The following is a 21,344-nucleotide window of genomic DNA, read 5'->3' as shown; positions in this document are numbered from 1 at the left end:
TCCTTTGAAGACCTGAGGCATTATGTCAATCTTCTTTCTGGCCATTCTAAAAGAGTCTTCTTAGTTGGATGGGCTGCGATTGGCTGGTCGTTGTGGACTACTAGGAACAAGTTCTCGATTGAACATATTTTTCCAGCTAATCCTGTCAATTGCTTATTTAAAGCCAATGGTTTCCTGCAGCAGTGGAGATTATTGACTAAAGAAGGGGACCTCCAGGCCTTCGACGCCATGCTATCCAAGATGAAATCTACGGCGTCTGGGCTTCTTCGGCTTTCTTTGAGGACGGCTTCCTGAATGCTCTTTTGGTGTCTGGTTTAGGCTGGCCTGGGTGCCATGTAAGGCGCTGGCCTTGTAATGATACTTTATCTTCTGCGCGTGATACTTTGTTGGGTGCTGTTGTTGGTCATATACTCTGCCTGGTGGCTTTATCTATAAAGTCGGGCTCTCGCCTTTTCTCTAAAAAAATGTTAGATTCAGGGTACCGTAAAACAACTCACACTACTGAATACCCATTCGTTCTTGTAGGAGTATCTTGCATGGGCTTCCGCGGAACCTATATTACCTTCTTACCTATGAAAAACGGAGGTAAGAAGGACCATGTTAAAAAACCTCAATCTGGTAAGAATAGATGCTGCCATTTCTAAATCTGATAAGAACAGATCCTATTTGGTCAACTCCCATATCCTATGTTTTCTTAGTTTAAGGGCTTCTGGAGCTTCTTTGCGTCTTGTGGTACGCCTTAACGTCTGCTCTAGCTTCTTGGCTCTGTCTAGTGGTTCTTCTCTGTTGGTGTATGACAGCAGTGGTGTTGTGGCTCTCTACTGTTGCTGATTTGCCCTATTTATACTATTGGTCAATGCGTATATGGATGAAACATATGTTGTTCGTTCAGATTTTGCACAAATGAATAAGATGTGGGATTTAATTTACCGATTTATGCTAGAATTACACCTGTTATTCTCTCCTTCATGCTTATCGTTCTAAACAGCTTGATGGCCTCTTAAGGTGAGATACAAATACACCCCCTCCCCCCCCCCTTCGGCTGGCATGGGGGTTGATGGCTTGGTCTTATCCTTGGTAGGTTTATTTCACTATGTGAAATGCTTGCCTATTGGCAAACTTATGCCTTCGGCTGGTCTTGTGTATGTTTATCCTCTTGAGGATTTCCTTGAATAGGAAATTTCTTAACATAGACATGTGGCTCATATCATTGGCATATTGGAAAACGGTTGGGTGGACTTAATTTAATCTAAAAGCCTAACCAATACTTAATTTAATTATGGGATTTGACTTAATGAGGTTTAACCTAAACTTACAGAGAGAGACTACTGTTGACTTAAGTGAGGCTTGGCTGGTTCGGTTGTGGATTTTATGCTATAGTTGGAAATATTGGTTGTCTCAGTTGCCATTCCTGGTTGGCTTTAGTTATGTCTATTGTTGGCTTGAATGGGTCATAATTGTCGGGCTCTATGTCTTCAGAATCGGGCCAATTTCAGCTTTTGTCAAGGTTAACCTCAAATATGAATATTGCATCTGTAGCTAGAGATGCATACATTCTAACCCTTAACCAAATTCTTTTATCTTTATGACTGTTATGCAGGCTCTGATCCAAATGTGAGTTAAAATGAAGAGAAGAAGAGGGCTTGAGCTAGGTATTTTCTTTCTTTTCTCCTCTTTTACTCCTTTTGGACTCACTTGGAGGTTGTAACATATACTCGTACATTTCCTCATTATCAATAAATTTTATTTATTGTCCAATTATATTCCTTTTCCTATTAGCATTTCATGTGATATTGTAATTTATGAACCTCCCCCTTGTATGACTTTACAAATATGACTTTATAATATTGAATTCAATGTTGATTGTATTTCTTCTTGATTATTCAGTTTTCTTTGTTTGAATTCCATTCAACTAACTCTATACAATCAAGTCATTGTATCATAATAACAAAGGTCATCCCAATTACCCACACTTGGCTAGATTTACTGTTTTTAAGGGAGAAGTTTTAAATTCCCTCAAAAAAATATGCATGAACTGCAATGCACAATCGGGGAAAAAGGTCTCCGTTCGTATCATAAACTATGGGTTGTGCCTCCAGATTCTTAACATGAGATTAAAATTATTGTTAAACATTATTATCTTCATTTGAAAATGACATGTTGATCCATAGAGACAAATGGCTCCCGGTAGCATATGCACTTATACTCACAAAATATACTTAATTAGAATTCTAAAGAAACATGTTCTTTTTTCATAATCTAAATCTTCAAATAATATATGTGCTTGTAATTTAATACAAAAGAATGTTTCAGTTGCAAAAGAAAAAGAATTAGTGCTCCAAATATATAAAAAAACCTTAGCACTAAATTTTGTTCATTTTACATGAAGTGAAAACTCTTTTTTCTTGCAAAAAATTACAAGCAAAAAAGGACTTGAACATCCTGTTCATGATGCCACATTCTTGCTGCCATGCTTTGTCGCTATCTACTTCTCAGCCATGGTCATTGCAATCATGGTGTCCTCTACCTCAAACCTCGCCGTCACATCCTCAACCAAAGCCAAGCACCGGCTCCTGGATGTATGCAACACATGGCTTAGGGTGGCGTGTGGTAGGTGAGGCACATCGCGCCCATCGAGGAACATGCATGTGGTGTATATCTAGTACCATGGCCGGTTTTATCAGTTTGTTGGTATGGGAGACAAAAGAGAAAATAATGTGAAACTGAATCATTTTTCAGAAATCATATATTGCAAACAACGTGTGCATCGTGAATGAACAAAGCACACTGAAATATATTACCACTTCATGAAAGAGAAGTTGGATGAAGGTATTACTTTCATGATGTATGTGAACTAATCCCCTCGCAAAGAAAAAACATGTATGCTTATCAAATCAGTCGGCACATAACCACATATTCTTACTAATACCGTCTACCGTATAAACTTTTTCGGTCTTTCGCAGTAGCAGGATAGCCATCCCGTCTTTTTCAAGAAAAAAAACACACGCGGGTATGACAATGTTTCACAACAAAAGCAAGAGATTGATTCTTATTCCGTTTATGCATTTTATTTCATTTTGGTGTACATATTTTTTTCCCAAAAGTTTTTTGGGCAAATCCTATTTGATATCTTATGTGTTTTTAGTTTACCACCATTATCTGACTCTGTTATAAGCTACTAGGCTTCTTCTGAACCTTGTATAGCCATAGTGTTATCAATGTTTTTGCCCCATACAAATGTGCTGATTACGGGCATGTTGCAGCAAATTCGCAGTTATACCTTACTATTGTTGAAACAAGTATTTCTACAAGCAGTTTATTAGAACTAATGATTATCTTAAAGCACTATGAATTGGCTGACCTCATGGAGATTGCAGGTTCGGAACCTCTCATAAAGGTGTAGATTGTCATTGACATCAGATAAAGTGGTTTTGCTTACGAACGACACAACTGTCTGCTCCATCGTACGTGCACACATATATGGTTCCAAGGTGGCAAACCATAGGCGCATATAAACAAAGAACATAAAGTGTGTATATTATATGAAGCATACGAAACCATTTCATGTCAATAACCCTCATGACTTCAAAGAGAGATAAATATGTAATGCATGAGTATTAGCTAGCAAGGACTCCCAGAATATTACACATAAATGGTCCGTAATTGAACTTATGAATCTCACGATATCAAAAAGCTCACCTATCCGAGAAAGGATATATCTCAGTAGTGCCAACAAATAAAAAAATGTTTCATTAAACTATATTTACTTGTTAATAAAACAAAGTAGAAGATAGATCAAGTACAAAATCATCCTACATAGTCAGGACTGAAGGGTAAGCAACATGATAATTACTTGTAATGTAATTTACTTCAGGCCTACAAAAGAGGGAAAAAAATTACCGTGAGATGTACATAGAAACATATGGCTTACGTACTCATTGTACTTAAGCCAGGTGGACTAGCTGAAGCAATCAGAATTCTTGATGATTGAAGCTACTAATTACTAAGCTCCGTCCAGTCCAGGCAAAATAAAATTGGACAATCTGAGATTTCTTTTTTGGACTACTACATGTTTATCAGCAAAGAGAGTGAACACCAGTAGTAGTGCTTGAGAAATATTTAGCTAATATTCTCTTGTTTGCAAATTTGCGAGAATCCCATCAGTTCTTGTGACATGGAAGGGGAACATAGATGATATGATATCTATGAATAATAATAGGTTAACTAATTAATTCAGTAAATAATTCTATCCAACAAGCAAGTAAAGATAGTTTACCACCATATATATTATTTGAGAAATGTCATGCCAAATATACCACTTTTATTATTTTCTGCGGGTTTGACTAAACACTAACAATTGGAATTTTAATAGCCATGAAATCTGGAGATGTTCAAAGAAGGACAATGAGCTGACATTATCATTATTAAGTGAGTTTGTGTGGTTGCGAAGAAGTCTAGAAGATTTTAGGAATCCTCAAATACAATCCCTTTGACAAGTTAACTCACAATTAAATTTGCAGGTGCTTTTCGGGATGGGTTACAGAAGCATGTGGAAAATCAGGGTAAAACAGGAATCTATATGCCTTTGGATTATGTGAGTAGACTAAATTTTCCTGTGTGCTGTTATTACTCATGAACTGATAACAGACTGAGGTCAGAGGCGAGTCTAGAAGGAGGGCTTCAACAGGCTCTAGCCTACCCTCCAAAAATACAATTTCTGTTTTTACTACTACACTTGGTCCAACTCAGCAACCCAATATCTTGGTCTCAGGCTCTCAGCAACCCAATACACAGGCAAGTAGCGGAAAACACATCGAGTAGGCACACATGAGAGTGAGATGACGCACGCTCACACTCAGCTAGCGATGCCCGACGGATGGCCTGTCGAGCAGAGAGCCGGCAATACCAAATTTTGTCTGTTTAAATGGGCAGTATCAAATACAAAGTTCAATTTGATTTTTTTTTAAAATAGAACAATTAAGTAAATACTACATACATGTTTTCAGTAGCAATCTGATTTTTTTAGCTTATTTGAAGAAAGGGTATTCAGAGACAGTGGCTGTATTTTGCTAAACAATTTCAAAATTTGGTTCAAAATTTGATATTAAAAAAACATCGAGCAAATACTACATGTTTCCAATAGTAATCTAGGAAATTTGAGCTTGTTTGAAACAGGAGAATGGGAGATAATGACTATTTGGCTAGACAGATTTAAATTTCCATTCAAAATTTGATATTTTTTAAAAAATGCCAATAAACAATCCATATTTTCAGTAGTATTCTGAGAAAATCTTAGCTTATTCGACAAAGGATTAGGAGATAATGTTTTTTTTCTCTTCAAAATGACGTATAGTTTTCTCGCCGTTAACTTTGAGCCCACCCTTTAGTTTCTTCCTGGATTCGCCACTGACTGAGGTATTGGTGAAAGGATGTTCGTTTAATTTACTGATGCTATATTCGACTATTCCTATAGATATACAACAAGATTCTATTTGCAACAAGCTGGGTTCAAAATATCACCCTGATATCTATGAAGATCTTCTGTAGTGTGGATGTTCTATTGATCATTTACATGTGTTGAAATTTTTTTTATGAAGATCTTCCACAATTCTCGAGCTTACATAGCCTATATATATACATGCATTTGTGTAATCTGAGATATTACTTCAGTAATCTGGCAAAAACTGTAGAAATCATCAAGAAAGATTGGCTTTTCTGCTCATAGAGGGTCTTTGAAACAGTTCCTAATTATTTCATGTCATTCTTAGAATATATATTTACCTGCAATCAGTTGATGGCATCTGTATGTTTAGGATTTTTCTTATTGCCTGATGCTACATCAGAAGCATTCATTTTTTCCCATCTGCAACTCATTTGCCTCTGTTGCTAATAAAATGTGCATTATATTTGCCCTGTTATGAAGGGAAAATACGCATATTTGTCAGGCTGGTAGTTAGCTACAATGGCCTTACCATTACACAGTGCGAGAGTAAGTATTCTTAAATTCTTATGCTAACAGTAATATATTTTGATCCTTATCTATGGTTCAGAAGATATGTTCAAGATTGAAGTTAATTGCTTGTTTGTATTAACAAACTTTTCAGTGCATCTGAGAATAAACATGATATCAACGCCATAAAATTGTACAAAGAAAAATAGAAGTTTGTGCAAAAAATAGGATGACAAATTTGCTGATCAAAATTTTAGCTAGGTTGAAGAAATATGCATAACCATAAAATTCACTTGAGAAATAACCTCACAACGATTAAAGTGTGGAGCACTTCTATGTACTTTTGGGAGGCCTTCCAACACCCGTAGTCCAATACAGATGACCCCCTGCCTCTCCAAAAGAAAAGGCCACCAACCATGGCCTCGCGCAGCCACCGCCCACAAAACCAAAATAGGAGAGGGGGGAAAAGCTCTGCGGGAACACCATGATATCCTGCGAGTAGGCCCATACAGATCTAATCCGTGGGGCACACGTTCACAAATGGGCCCATAACCGCCCCCAACCCCAGAACCACTAGAGGCCAAGAATTCGGGGGAGCTTAGGAACTCTAAGGGATGCTTGAGCTCGCGGTGTTCCCCTTCTCATTTCTTGTATCCATATCTCTTGCTAGCTGTTGCATTCCCGTTAGGAAAATAATGGAAATGGGGGGAAAGCTTGATAAAAGAAGCTTATTAGGCTTCTGGCACATCTCTATCACATCGATGATTTGTTGTCTTCTTCGGTGAGAGATTGTACTATGCTAGAATAGAGGCATCAAAACATAATTTAGGACGGTTACCCTCTGGAATGGATCATTCCAAAGTTCATATTTGTTGTTATAACTGCAATTTTCTTTCATCCTCATCCCTTAAAAAAAGTCAACCAAGTGGTTGATAGTTAACAAAAGTTTAAGGGTTTCACCTTTATAGTTCTGCAAAATGGAAAATGTCTTTTCCTGATGAGAGGCATTCCATGTCATTTTTGGCCAATGGGTTTGTCTCCTCTCAACTTGACAAAATGTTGGCTTTCCAATTCAAGTTTGCTTTTAATTTGTTTTCTACTATTATATTATGTATCTGATGAGACAACCACAAGAGAGTAAAGGTAATAAAAAGTATTCTTTAAGGATGGACAAATTTAATCAGCATCCTTTGTGACTATATAAGTATATATTTATGAGGGAAGCCGTCTCCGTTCTATCTGGAAAGCGCGATCCCGAGCGCTCCCATCCCATGGAAAACAAGGCCCCCGCGTCGCCCTCCCCCTAGGGCGACTTGGGCGCAGCCCAGAAACTTAGCCGCTGCCACTGCGAACTCCCTCCTTCTCTCCCTCCGCTGCCGCCGAAGGACATCGTCGGGCTAAGCCCGGGGGCCGACGGCGGTGGCGGGGGATCTCCTCTCTCTCACGTCTCCGGGGTGGGGCGGACCCCAAGGCGTGTGGCGGCGTGTCCGATCTGGGATCTGCAGCGCGGCGGATGGCTGCGACAGGCGGCGGGAGACCAGCACGTCCACGGACGGCTGGCTTGGCGCGGCGGGTGGCCCAGTCACGGGCTTCGGGCGCAGCGGCTCGCCCTTTGAGCGGCGGCGGCGGCGGCTGCGGGCGGCAGCGGCCGGCTTGGCTGCGATGGCATGCATGCTGCCTTCAGATCGACGATGCCAGCATGGAGGGCCTGGTGGTCTCATCGGCGGCACCTCCGATCAGATCTGTTCTGATCGGTGCAGCCGGCGATGGTGGTCATCTCTTTCGTGAGAGGTGGTCGGCCTGAGGCTAGGTGTTCGGATCTCGGGATCCGTCATCTAGTACCTGCTGCGAGTCGGGGAGACGTAGTTGCCGGTGAAAACCGAGCCGACGGCGGGCGATGGCGGCGTTCTGCGATGTTACCTTGATGAAGGCATCGCCATGTGACTACCGTCGAACCACTCGTACTGCTCCGGGGAAAACCCTAGGATCTGGTCTTCCATATCGGACGATGGTGACATTGAGGTGTCGTTTCTCTCTTGGGAGCATCGTTTGTAGAGCAGCGCTGGAAGATGGAGGCAGGAGGTGGAGCAGCTTCATATTGCACGGAGCTTCGGTGGAAATGTCAAGTCATGCCTGACCGACAGGTGCTACGCTTTGTCATGCCTGTTTGGCAGGTGCTACGCATGACAGATCTTCCAAAGACTTCAAGCTGAAGGAAATATGCCCTAGAGGCAATAATAAAGTTATTATTTATTTCCTTATATCATGATAAATATTTATTATTCATGCTAGAATTGTAATAACCGGAAACATAATACATGTGTGAATACATAGACAAACAGAGTGTCACTAGTATGCCTCTACTTCACTAGCTCATTAATCAAAGATGGTTATGTTTCCTAACCATGGACAAAGAGTTGTTATTTGATTAACGGGATCACATCATTAAGTGAATGATCTGATTGACATGACCCATTCCATTAGCTTAGCACCCGATCGTTTAGTATGTTGCTATTGCTTTCTTCATGACTTATACATGTTCCTATGACTATGAGATTATGCAACTCCCGTTTGCCGGAGGAACACTTTGTGTGCTACCAAACGTCACAACGTAACTGGGTGATTATAAAGGAGCTCTACAGGTGTCTCCAAAAGTAAATGTTGGGTTGGCGTATTTCGAGATTAGGATTTGTCACTCCGATTGTCGGAGAGGTATCTCTGGGCCCTCTCGGTAATGCACATCACTTAAGCCTTGCAAGCATTGCAACTAATGAGTTAGTTGCGAGATGATGTATTACAAAACGAGTAAAGAGACTTGCCGGTAACGAGATTGAACTAGGTATTGGAATACCGACGATCGAATCTCGGGCAAGTAACATACCGATGACAAAGGGAACAACGTATGTTGTTATGCGGTCTGTCCAATAAAGATCTTCATAGAATATGTAGGAGCCAATATGAGCATCCAGGTTCCGCTATTAGTTATTGACCGGAGACATGTCTCGGTCATGTCTACATTGTTCTCGAACCCATAGGGTCCGCACGCTTAAGGTTACGATGACAGTTATATTATGAGTTTATGCATTTTGATGTACCGAAGTTTGTTCGGAGTCCCGGATATGATCACGGACATGACGAGGAGTCTCGAAATGGTCGAGACATAAAGATTGATATATTGGAAGCCTATGTTTGGATATCGGAAGTGTTCCGGGTGAAATCAGGATTTTACCGGAGTACCGGGAGGTTACCGGAACCCCCCGGGAGCTATATGGGTCTTAATGGGCCTTAGTGGAAGAAGAGGAGAGGCAGCCAGGGCTGGGCCGCGCGCCCCTTCCCCCTAGTCCGAATAGGACAAGGAGAGAGGGGGCTGGCGCCCTCCTCCTTTTCTCTCTCTCTCTCTCTCTTTTCCCACCTCGCGAGTCCTATTCCAACTAGGATTGGGGGAGAAGTCCTACTCCCGGAGGGAGTAGGACTCCTCCTGGCGCGCCATATGTGGCCGGCCGGCCTCCCCCTCTTGGTCCTTTATATACGGAGGCAGGGGCACCCCAGAGACACACAAGTTGATCCACGTGATCTTATTCTTAGCTATGTGCGGCGCTCCCTGCCACCATAGTCCTCGATCATATTGTAGCGGTGCTTAGGCGAAGCCCTGCGACAGTAGTACATCAAGATCGTCACCACACCGTCGTGCTGACGGAACTCTTCCCCGACACTTTGCTGGATCGGAGTCCGGGGATCGTCATCGAGCTGAACGTGTGCTAAAACTCGGAGGTGCCGTAGTTTCGGTGCTTGATCGGTCGGGCCGTGAAGACGTACGACTACATCATCCAAACGCTTCCGTTGTCGATCTACAAGGGTACGTAGATCACACTCTCCCCTCTCGTTGCTATGCATCACCATGATCTTGCGTGTGCATAGGAAAATTTTTGAAATTACTACGAAACCCAACAGTGGCATCCGAGCCTAGGTTTTATGTGTTGATGTTATATGCACGAGTAGAACACAAGTGAGTTGTGGGCGATATAAGTCATACTGCTTACCAGCATGTCATACTTTGGTTCGGCGGTATTGTTGGACGAAGCGACCCGGACCGACATTACGCGTACGCTTACGCGAGACCGGTTCTCCCGACGTGCTTTGCACATAGGTGGCTTTCGGGTGACAGTTTCTCTAACTTTAGTTGAACCGAGTGTGGCTACGCCCGGTCCTTGCGAAGGTTAAAACAGCACCAACTTGACAAACTATCGTTGTGGTTTTTGATGTGTAGGTAAGATTGGTTCTTGCTTAAGCCCGTAGCAGCCACGTAAAACTTGCAACAACAAAGTAGAGGACGTCTACCTTGTTTTTGCAGGGCATGTTGTGATGTGATATGGTCAAGATGTGATGAGATATAAGTTGTTGTATGAGATGATCATGTTTTGTTGAAGTTATCGGCAACTGGCAAAAGCCTTATGGTTGTCTCTCTATTGCATAAGATGCAAGCATCCAATAATTGCTTTACCTTATCGCTATGCGATAGCAATAGTTGCAAGAGCAATTGTTGGCGAGACGACCACGTGACGACACATTGATATAGATCAAGATGATGGAGATCATGGTGTCATGCCGGTGACGATAGAGATCATGACAGTACTTTGGAGATGGAAATCAAAGGCGCAAGATGATGATGGTCATATCATGTCACATATTTTGATTGCATATGATGTTTATCTTTTATGCATCTTATCTTGCTTTGATTGACGGTAGCATTATAAGATGATCTCTCACTAATTATCAAGAAGTGTTCTCCCTGAGTATGCACCGTTGCGAAAGTTCTTCCTGCTGAGACACCACGTGATGATCGGGTGTGATAGGCTCTACGTTCAAATACAACGGGTGCAAAACAGTTGCACACGCGGAATACTCAGGTTATACTTGACGAGCCAAGCATATACAGATATGGCCTCGGAACACGGAGACCGAAAGGTCGAGCGTGAATCATATAGCAGATATGATCAACATAACGATGTTGACCAATGAAACTACTCCATCTCACGTGATGATCGGACATGGTTTAGTTGATTTGGATCACGTAATCACTTAGAGGATTAGAGGGATGTCTATCTAAGTGGGAGTTCTTAAGTAATATGATTAATTGAACTTAAATTTATCATGAAACTTAGTCCTGGTAGTATTTTGCAAATTATGTTGTAGATCAATAGCTCACGTTGTTGCTTCCATGTGTTTATTTTGATATGTTCCTAGAGAAAATTTTGTTGAAAGATGTTAGTAGCAATGATGCGGATTGGATCCGTGATCTGAGGTTTATCCTCATTGCTGCACAGAATAATTATGTCCTTGATGCACCGCTAGGTGACGGACCTATTGCAGGAGCAGATGCAGACATTATGAACGTTTGGCTAGCTCAATATGATGACTACTTGATAGTTTAGTGCACCATGCTTAACAGCTTAGAATCGGGACTTCAAAGACGTTTTGAACGTCATGGACCATATGAGATGTTCCAGGAGTTGAAGTTAATATTTCAAGCAAATACCCGAGTTGAGAGATATGAAGTCTCCAACAAGTTCTATAGCTAAAAGATGGAGGAGAATCGCTCAACTAGTGAGCATGTGCCCAGATTGTCTGAGTACTACAATCGCTTGAATCAAGTGGGAGTTAATCTTCCAGATAAGATAGTGATTGACAGAATTCTCTAGTCACCATCACCAAGTTAGTAGAACTTCGTGATGAACTATGATATGCAAGGGATAATGGAAACGATTCCCAAGCTCTTCGTAATGCGAAAATTGATGAAGGTAGAAATCGAGAAAAACATCAAGTGTTGATGGTAGACAAGACCACTAGTTTCAAGAAAAGGGCAGAGGGAAGAAGGGGAACTTCAAGAAGAACAGCAAGCAAGTTGCTGCTCAAGTGAAGAAACCCAAGTCTGGTCCTAAGCCTGAGACTAAGTGCTTCTACTGCAAAGGGACTGGTCACTAGAAGCGGAACTACCCCAAGTGATTGGCGGATAAGAAGGATGGCAAAGTGAACATAAGTATATTTGATATACATGTTATTGATGTGTACTTTATTAGTGTTTATAGCAACCCCTCAGTATTTGATACTAGTTCAGTTGCTAAGATTAGTAACTCGAAACGGGAGTTGCAGAATACAGAGACTAGTTAAGGGTGAAGTGACGATGTGTGTTGGAAGTGGTTCCAAGATTGATATGATCATCATCGCAGACTCCCTGTACTTTCGACATTAGTGTTGAACCTATATAAGTGTTATTTGGTATTTGCGTTGAGCATGAATATAATTTGATCATGTTTATTGCAATACGGTTATTCATTTAAGTTAGAGAACAATTGTTGTTCTGTTTACATGAATAAAACCTTCTATGGTCATACACACCAACGAAAATGGTTTGTTGGATCTCGATTGTAGTGATACACATATTCATAATATTGAAGCCAAAAGATGTAAAGTTAATAATGATAGTGCAACTTATTTGTAGCACTGCCGTTTAGGTCATATTGGTGTAAAGCGCATGAAGAAACTCCATGCTGATGGGGTTTTGGAATCACTTGATTATGAATCACTTGATGCTTGCGTACCATGCCTCATGGGCAAGATGACTAAGACTCCGTTCTCCGGAGCGAGCAATTGACTTATTGGAAATAATACATACTGATGTATGCGGTCCGATGAGTGTTAAGGCTCACGGCAAGTATCGTTATTTTCTGAACTTCACAGATGATTTGAGTAGATATGGGTATATCTACTTGATGAAACATAAGTCTGAAACATTTGAAAAGTTCAAAGAATTTCAGAGTGAAGTGGAAAATCATCGTGACAAGAAAATAAAAGTTTCTACGATATGATCGCAGAGGTAAAATATTTGAGTTACGAGTTTGGCCTTCAATTAAAACAATGTGAAATAGTTTCACTACTCACGCCACCTAGAACACCATAGTGTAATGGTGTGTCCGAATGTCATAACCGTACTTTATTAGATATAGTGTGATCTATGATGTCTCTTACCGATCTACCACTATCGTTTTGGGGTTATGCATTAGAGACAGCTGCATTCGCGTTAAATAGGGCACCATCTAAATCCGTTGAGACGACACCGTGTGAACTATGGTTTGGCAAGAAACCTAAGCTGTCGTTTCTTAAAGTTTGGAGTTGCGATGCTTATGTGAAAAAGTTTCATCTCGATAAGCTCAAACTCAAATCGGAGAAATATGTCTTCATAGGATACCCAAAGGAGACAGTTGGGTACACCTTCTATCACAGATCCGAAGGCAAGACATTCGTTGCTAAGAATGGATCCTTTCTAGAGAAGGAGTTTCTCTCGAAAGAAGTGAGTGGGAGGAAAGTAGAGAACTTGATGAGGTAACTGTACCTGCTCCCTTATTGGAAAGTAGTTCATCACAGAAATCTGTTCCTGTGACTACTACACCAATTAGTGAGGAAGCTAATGATGATGATCATGTAACTTCAGATCAAGTTACTATCGAATCTCGTAGGTAAACCAGAGTGAGATCCGCATCAGAGTGGTACCGTAATCCTATTCTGGAGGTCATGTTACTTGAACATGACGAACTTGCGAACTATGAGGAAGCGATGATGAGCCCAGATTCCGCGAAATGGTTTGAGGCCATGAAATCTGAGATATGATCCATGTATGAGAATAAAGTATGGATTTTGATGGATTTGCCCGATGATCAGCAAGCCATAGAAAATAAATGGATCTTCAAGAGAAAGACGGATGCTGATAGTAGTGTTACTATCTACAAAGCTAGAATTGTCGCAAAAGGTTTTCGACAAGTTCAAGGTGTTGACTACGATGAGAGTTTCTCACTCGTATCTATGCTTAAGTCTGTCCGAATCATGTTAGCAATTGCCGCATTTTATGAAATCCGGCAAATGGATAAACAAAACTGCATTCCTTAATGGATTTATTAAAGAAGAGTTGTATATGATACAACCAGAAGGTTTTGTCAATCTTAAAGGTGCTAACAAAATGTGCAAGCTCCAGCGATCCATCTATGGACTGGTGCAAACATCTCGGAGTTGGAATATACGCTTTGATAAGTTGATCAAAGCATATAGTTTTATACAGACTTGCGGTGAAGCCTGTATTTACAAGAAAGTGAGTGGGAGCACTACAACATTTCTGATAAGTATATGTGAATGACATATTGTTGATCGGACATAATGTAGAATTATTCTGCAAAGCATAAAGGAATGTTTGAAAGGAGTTTTTCAAAGAAAGACCTCGGTGAAGCTGCTTACATATTGAGTATCAAAATCTATAGAGATAGATCAAGACGCTTGATAAGTTTTTTCAATGAGTACATACCTTGACAAGATTTTGAAGTAGTTCAAAATGGAACAGTCAAAGAAAAAGTTTCTTGCCTGTGTTACAAGGTGTGAAGTTGAGTAAGACTCAAAGCCCGACCACGGCAGAAGATAGAAAGAGAATGAAAGTCATTCCCTATGCCTCAGTCATAGGTTCTATAAAGTATGCCATGCTGTGTACCAGATCTATTGTATACCATACACTGTGTTAAGAGAGGGAGTACAATAGTGATCTAGGAGTAGATCAATGGACAGCGGTCAAAATTATCCTTACTGGAATAAGGATATGTTTCTCGATTACGGAGGTGACAAAAGGTTCGTCGTAAAGGGTTACGTCGATGCAAGTTTTGACACTGATCCAGATGACTCTAAGTCTCAATCTGGATACATATTGAAAGTGGGAGCAATTAGCTAGAGTAGCTCCATGCAGAGCATTGTTGACATAGAAATTTGCAAAATACATGTGGATCTGAATGTGGCAGACCCGTTGACTAAACTTCTCTCACAAGCAAAACATGATCACTTTTTGGGTCTTAATCACATAGCAATGTGAACTAGATTATTGAATCTAGTAAACCCTTTGGGTGTTAGTCACATGGAGATGTGAACCAATCACATAAAGATGTGAACTATTGATGTTAAATCACATGGCGATGTGATCTAGATTATTGACTCTAGTGCAAGTGGGAGACTGAAGGAAATATGCCCTAGAGGCAATAATAAAGTTATTATTTATTTCCTTATATCATGATAAATGTTTATTATTCATGCTAGAATTGTATTAACCAGAAACATAATGCATGTGTGAATAGATAGACAAACAGAGTGTCACTAGTATGCCTCTACTTGACTAGCTCGTTAATCAAAGATGGTTATGTTTCCTAACCATGGACAAAGAGTTGTTATTTGATTAACGGGATCACATCATTAAGCGAATGATCTGATTGACATGACCCAATCCATTAGCTTAGCACCCGATCGTTTAGTATGTTGCTATTGCTTTCTTCATGACTTATACATGTTCCTATGACTATGAGATTATGCAACTCCCGTTTGCCGGAGGAACACTTTGTATGCTACCAAACGTCACAACATAACTGGGTGATTATAAAGGAGCTCTACAGGTGTCTCCAAAAGTAAATGTTGGGTTGGCGTATTTCGAGATTAGGATTTGTCACTCCGATTGTCGGAGAGGTATCTCTGGGCCCTCTCGGTAATGCACATCACTTAAGCCTTGCAAGCATTGCAACTAATGAGTTAGTTGCGGGATGATGTATTACAAAACGAGTAAAGAGACTTGCCGGTAACGAGATTGAACTAGGTATTGGAATACCGACGATCGAATCTCGGGCAAGTAACATACCGATGACAAAGGGAACAACGTATGTTGTTATGCGGTCTGTCCAATAAAGATCTTCGTAGAATATGTAGGAGCCAATATGAGCATCCAGGTTCCGCTATTAGTTATTGACCGGAGACATGTCTCGGTCATGTCTACATTGTTCTCGAACCCGTAGGGTCCGCACGCTTAAGGTTACGATGACAGTTATATTATGAGTTTATGCATTTTGATGTACCGAAGTTTGTTCGGAGTCCCGGATATGATCACGGACATGACGAGGAGTCTCGAAATGGTCGAGACATAAAGATTGATATATTGGAAGCCTATGTTTGGATATCGGAAGTGTTCCGGGTGAAATCAGGATTTTACCGGAGTACCGGGAGGTTACCGGAACCCCCCCGGGAGCTATATGGGTCTTAATGGGCCTTAGTGGAAGAAGAGGAGAGGCAGCCAGGGCTGGGCCGCGCGCCCCTCCCCCCTAGTCCGAATAGGACAAGGAGAGAGGGGGCCGGCGCCCTCCTCCTTTTCTCTCTCTCTCTCTCTTTTCCCACCTCGCGAGTCCTATTCCAACTAGGATTGGGGGAGAAGTCCTACTCCCGGAGGGAGTAGGACTCCTCCTGGCGCGCCATATGTGGCCGGCCGGCCTCCCCCTCTTGGTCCTTTATATACGGAGGCAGGGGCACCCCAGAGACACACAAGTTGATCCACGTGATCTTATTCTTAGCTATGTGCGGCGCTCCCTGCCACCATAGTCCTCGATCATATTGTAGCGGTGCTTAGGCGAAGCCCTGCGACAGTAGTACATCAAGATCGTCACCACACCGTCGTGCTGACGGAACTCTTCCCCGACACTTTGCTGGATCGGAGTCCGGGGATCGTCATCGAGCTGAACGTGTGCTAAAACTCGGAGGTGCCGTAGTTTCGGTGCTTGATCGGTCGGGCCGTGAAGACGTACGACTACATCATCCAAACGCTTCCGTTGTCGATCTACAAGGTTACGTAGATCACACTCTCCCCTCTCGTTGCTATGCATCACCATGATCTTGCGTGTGCGTAGGAAAATTTTTGAAATTACTACGAAACCCAACACAAGCTGTGTCGGCTGGTGGTACTGTGGCGGCACGGCGCTGAGGTGTACCGGCGGCGACCGCGACGTGCTTAGCAGTTCACGCGCAGGGAGGTGGTGCCGTTTGGCGTCATGGTGGCATCGACAATAGCTAAATCACCGAGCAAGGTTGATGCGTCAGTACAGCTCTGAAAATGGAGTGGTGGCAATTGGCGGCGGCGGCCTCTGAGAGCACGTCGGACCAGTGTATGCCTCATACCAGGCAAGTGGTTTGGTTGGGGCCTCAGGTCTTAGATGTTAGGTTTGGCTGCGAGGTATGTTTGGTATTAGCCCAGACTATCAGCATCCCTGCATCAACTGGATAGGAGTAGGGACAGTGGTTGCCTAGACGGTGGCTTCAGACTTACTATTGTATTTCTTTGTAAGGTCTTTGTGAATAATTAATAAAGTGGCTACATGGATCGCCCTGATGCAGAGGCCGAGGCCCTCCTCCTTTTCCAAAAAAAGTATATATTTATGAAAAATCCTACCATTATATTGTAAAAACATATGTACGGCAACACGTCAGTGTAATGGTGTGGTAGACTTTGAAATGGGCGATGGCACCCTTTTTTTTGCGGGCAGGACGCTCGCAACCTTGAGAACGAATAAAAAATTGCCATGTTTCATTAGAACTCCTTATCACTGTCGAGTCCAATTTTGAATCAAACTCAACAAACACAAAATTTGCTGAATTTCCGATAGAATGAACTCGGCAAAGTTTAGGAACACAGCACAAAACCAGATTCTAGTAGTGGAAGGAAATTTGAACGAAAATTTGGGCACGAAAACTCTTATTTTCATTCATGAATGAGCGACAGTGCGTCGGCTAACTGTAGCGATAAATCTATAGATGCGTCTAAGGGATACGCGTGGGTGGGGGGGGGGGGGGCTGACGGGTGCGAGACGAGTGATGCAGCTGGGCATTGCATGCATGTGAAATTTCCAAAAGATCATTGCAACTCAAGGGTAAAATTATCCAAACCCTGCAAAAGAAATCATCCAATTGGTATATGTTCCTAGTCTGATACGCTACATTAATATAAATAAATAAAGGAAGTAGTTAGAGGAAGAGCTTTTTTTTATTTTAGAGTATCTACAACCGGACTTGCCAAATCTGGCACACCAGACATTAACCGGGTTGTCCCCAAATTAGCACATCCAAAGCCGCGTATCTCATATCCATACCCCTACATCCATACAACATCATACAACCTACTACGTAGATCACCAAACGGCCAAAATCGATAGGAATCGGACATATAACCGATTGCAAACGGGCATAATTCGCATAAAAATCACCAAAAGATCACACAACAGGCATAATTCACACGGTTCAACCGTCTAGCAAATTCTAACTAGATAGTAGGAGCTAGATTATCTAAACGAAGAGAGGGATGAGCTTCACCAATTTCTCGCCGGCCCTTTGCCCTTCCGGTCACCGGCGCTGATGTATGCGCCCGCGGCAGGAGGTGTGTCGTCGTCGGAACCGTCGTTGTCGTCACTATCAGCGGAAGAGGAAGAGTTGATGATGATGTAGCCCTTCAAGCATCGGACGATGTGGTCCTGCTTCCGCTTCAGCTTCGCCACCCTCGCTGGCTCCGCCACCTCCTGCCTGGACTGTTGAATGCCGAGTTGGAGCGCCTTGGCATCGATCCTCCGGAGCCGCCGGACCTCCATCTCCACTGTCGTAAGTGACCGTCGGTACACCCACTGGAGGAGACGCTCGTCCTCGTAGGGCACCGCTGGCATCACGCAGCAGTGGCGGGAGGATTGCGCAGCCGCTCCAATGCGGCCCTCATCTCCCTTGCCCTCTGCCTCTCGCGGCGGGCGACGCGCGCCTTCGATTCCAGAGTGTGCATCCGCGGTGCCGACGGAGCAGGCACTAGAACCCACCACTGCCCACGCGCAACAGCGGCTGAAGGTGAAGGAGGCCAACGGACGGGCGGTGCCGATTGAGCTGCCCTCCCAGATCCGCGCTCGGGGCGGGATGGTCCGGCATCGGTGCTATGGCCGTTGGCGACAAGCTGGCCTCGCACCTGAACCGGAGATGTCGCCCGTGTCCACTCGCGAGCGCTCCACCGCGATGCGGAGGGCTAGCTCGTCGTCGTCTCCAGAACCATCGCGAAGGAAGGCGCCCAGTCATCGTCGCCAAAGCTGTCGGAGTGGTTGCCGGTGCTGCCGTGCTGGACATGGTCGCCAGCACTCGGGAGTTGACGGATTGGAAGGGGAGCGGAGCGGAGTGAAGCGATACTAGGGCTTGATCCGCATAGGGATTTGTGGGGTCGCGATGGGCCAAAGGTGAGCCGGGCGAACATGGCGGACGCGCCCGGGCCGCCTCATGTCAGCCCTATATTTGGGCTGGATATGAGGGGTTTTGATCAGCCCGGACATTTGAGGCCGATTTGAGGCGTCCAGTTAAAATGGTTTTTTGTGATCGGTCTGCCCGCTCTGGCGTTTGAGATGGATTTGAGACGTCTGGATGTAGATGCTATTAGCTAACATAACAAGATCGGTCTGTCCAAAACGATGCATCTATCCCATATTAGGGGCAGGGTTGGCCTGCTGAGTTGCATATATTTCGGTAAATATGTTACAGTTAAAGGACTAGAATGTGAAACAGAAATATAGTGTGTCAGCAGATCGACAGATCCTGTGAGACGCCTGCTAAATTTCCCTCACTCCTACTCGTCCTCCCCCGACTCCAAACCCTAACACCCAAAAATCCTCCAAAATCTATTCGGCGGCCGCACCGCAGGCAGAGGCGACGATGCCGGCGAAGCTTGTGCGGGAGCTGGGCGAGATGGAGGAGCTCGTGGAGGAGATCCTCACCCGCCTCCCGCCGGACGAGCCAGGTAATCTCCTCCGCGCCTCCCTCGTCTGCAAGCCATGGCTCGGCCTCCTCGCCAGCCACGGCTTCCGCCGCCGCTACGGCGAATTCCACCGAACACCTCCCATGCTCGGCTTCCTCCACGACTGGCCGAAAACTCGCGCCGAGTTCTTCCCCACCACGGATTTCCGCGCGCGCGGTCCCGACCACAAGCACCAATATTCCGTGAAAGATTGTCGCCACGGCCGCATCCTCCTTTCGTACAAGGATGACAATCAGCCGATCTTCGTCGTCTGGGACCCCATGACGGGCGGCCAAACGGTGCTGTGCCGCCCCGAGATGTCGGGGGCGAGCAGATGGCAGGCCTCGGTGCTCTGTGCCGCGGACAGCTGCAGCCACGGTGACTGCCATTCGGGTCCCTTCGTCGTGGTTTTTGTCACCCTTGACGAACAAGAGGGGGTCGCCACGGCGTCCGCGTACTCGTCGGAGACGAGTACTTGGTGCTCTCCGGCCTTAACTGCCATTGCTCCTTTTGAGGAAGAAATCGACTTCTATGACTCGCCTAGTGTTCTGGTTGGAGACGCGCTCTATTTCCTCGTTTTCCGGGAGCAGGATGACGAGGTTATTGAAGATAGTATTCTCAAGTACGATCTGGGCAAGTCTTGCCTGTCGGAGATTCTTCTGCCGGAAGAAGAGGTCGAGCGTGCCAGCAACAATCCTATCCTCATGGTGGGGGAAGACGGCAGGCTGGGGATCGCACACCTCTTCTTTTACTGCCTCTCCGTCTGGTGGAGGGAGGTGGATCCCGATGGAGTAGCGTCGTGGACGCAACGGATAGACATCGACCTCAAGACTGATCTTTTTCCCCTTGGCAATTTTTCGATACCACCAGAGTTGGGTGGCTCTGTCGAGGGCACTGGCATCATTTTTGTAATCTCAAAAGTTGGCACCTACATGATTGATCTCAAGTCACAAACCTCGAAGAAGCTCTCGAGCAAGCTGTATCAACATCCAAATGTTAGATGGTCCCTCTTTCCCTACGTTAGCTTCTACTATCCACCAGGTACTACCTTAAAAGCTTAACTATGTTTATATGTTCTCTCCTAGTTGTAATTTGTGTATAAGTGTTCTTTTTACTGTAACACATTTCAGTTAGTGTCACAGATAATAGTGAGTGTCTAATCAGACTGTAAGATGATTTCTCATCCTACTAAATAATTCTTTCTTTGTTTAGCGGTGGCTGGTGTTGTGGCTGAAGCATCAAGTGAAGCTGGACATGGGAATGAGGAAACATAACTCTCAAGCAATGGAAGTTCAGTTTGCTGTTTTGGTGTTGCCTTTGGTTTGATTTCCATGTTAGATGGATGATGGGAGAGTAGTGTGAGTTGGATGGGTGATGGGAGTTGTGTTATATCTTGTTAGTAATTAAGAACCCGTCTCTGATTTTTATAGCCATGCTATTGATGTTTTAGTTGTTCAAACCCTGATTTCATTAAGCAGGGGAAAGTTGCCTTTTGTGTAAAATTTAGCTGCAAGTTGTATGCATAATTATACATTTCTCTATAAAGAAAGTTGTGTGTTTAGATTGTGCTAGCTACATACTGTTGTGCACACAGTAATGTAATAATATAATGACCCTCCCAGCTATGACACGCTCACAGATGAGAAGCTTGCTCACATGCCTGGTTGAGGATCAGCGGTGGCCTCTTTTGCCTCTTGTATCTCCAGCTATAAGCATGACTTATGCAGATCAGGGAAAGAAGAGAAG

The 21,344-nt window shown here is 43.6% G+C and overlaps 1 protein-coding gene across 1 annotated transcript; it reads left to right on the top strand.

The window, feature by feature from the left end:
* The first annotated feature begins 19,366 nt into the window (after nt 1-19,366).
* Nucleotides 19,367-21,129, top strand: LOC123156420 (uncharacterized). The gene is made up of 2 exons (XM_044574570.1): nt 19,367-20,639; nt 20,811-21,129. Exons 1-2 carry the CDS (start codon nt 19,517-19,519, stop codon nt 20,870-20,872), a joined length of 1,185 nt encoding a protein of 394 aa, XP_044430505.1. The 5' UTR covers nt 19,367-19,516; the 3' UTR covers nt 20,873-21,129.
* Nucleotides 21,130-21,344: the final 215 nt, after the last annotated feature.

This window comes from Triticum aestivum, chromosome 1A, assembly GCF_018294505.1.
Source record: "Triticum aestivum cultivar Chinese Spring chromosome 1A, IWGSC CS RefSeq v2.1, whole genome shotgun sequence".
Taxonomy (NCBI): Eukaryota; Viridiplantae; Streptophyta; class Magnoliopsida; order Poales; family Poaceae; genus Triticum; species Triticum aestivum.
This window is presented reverse-complemented; position numbering and strand designations above follow the sequence as displayed.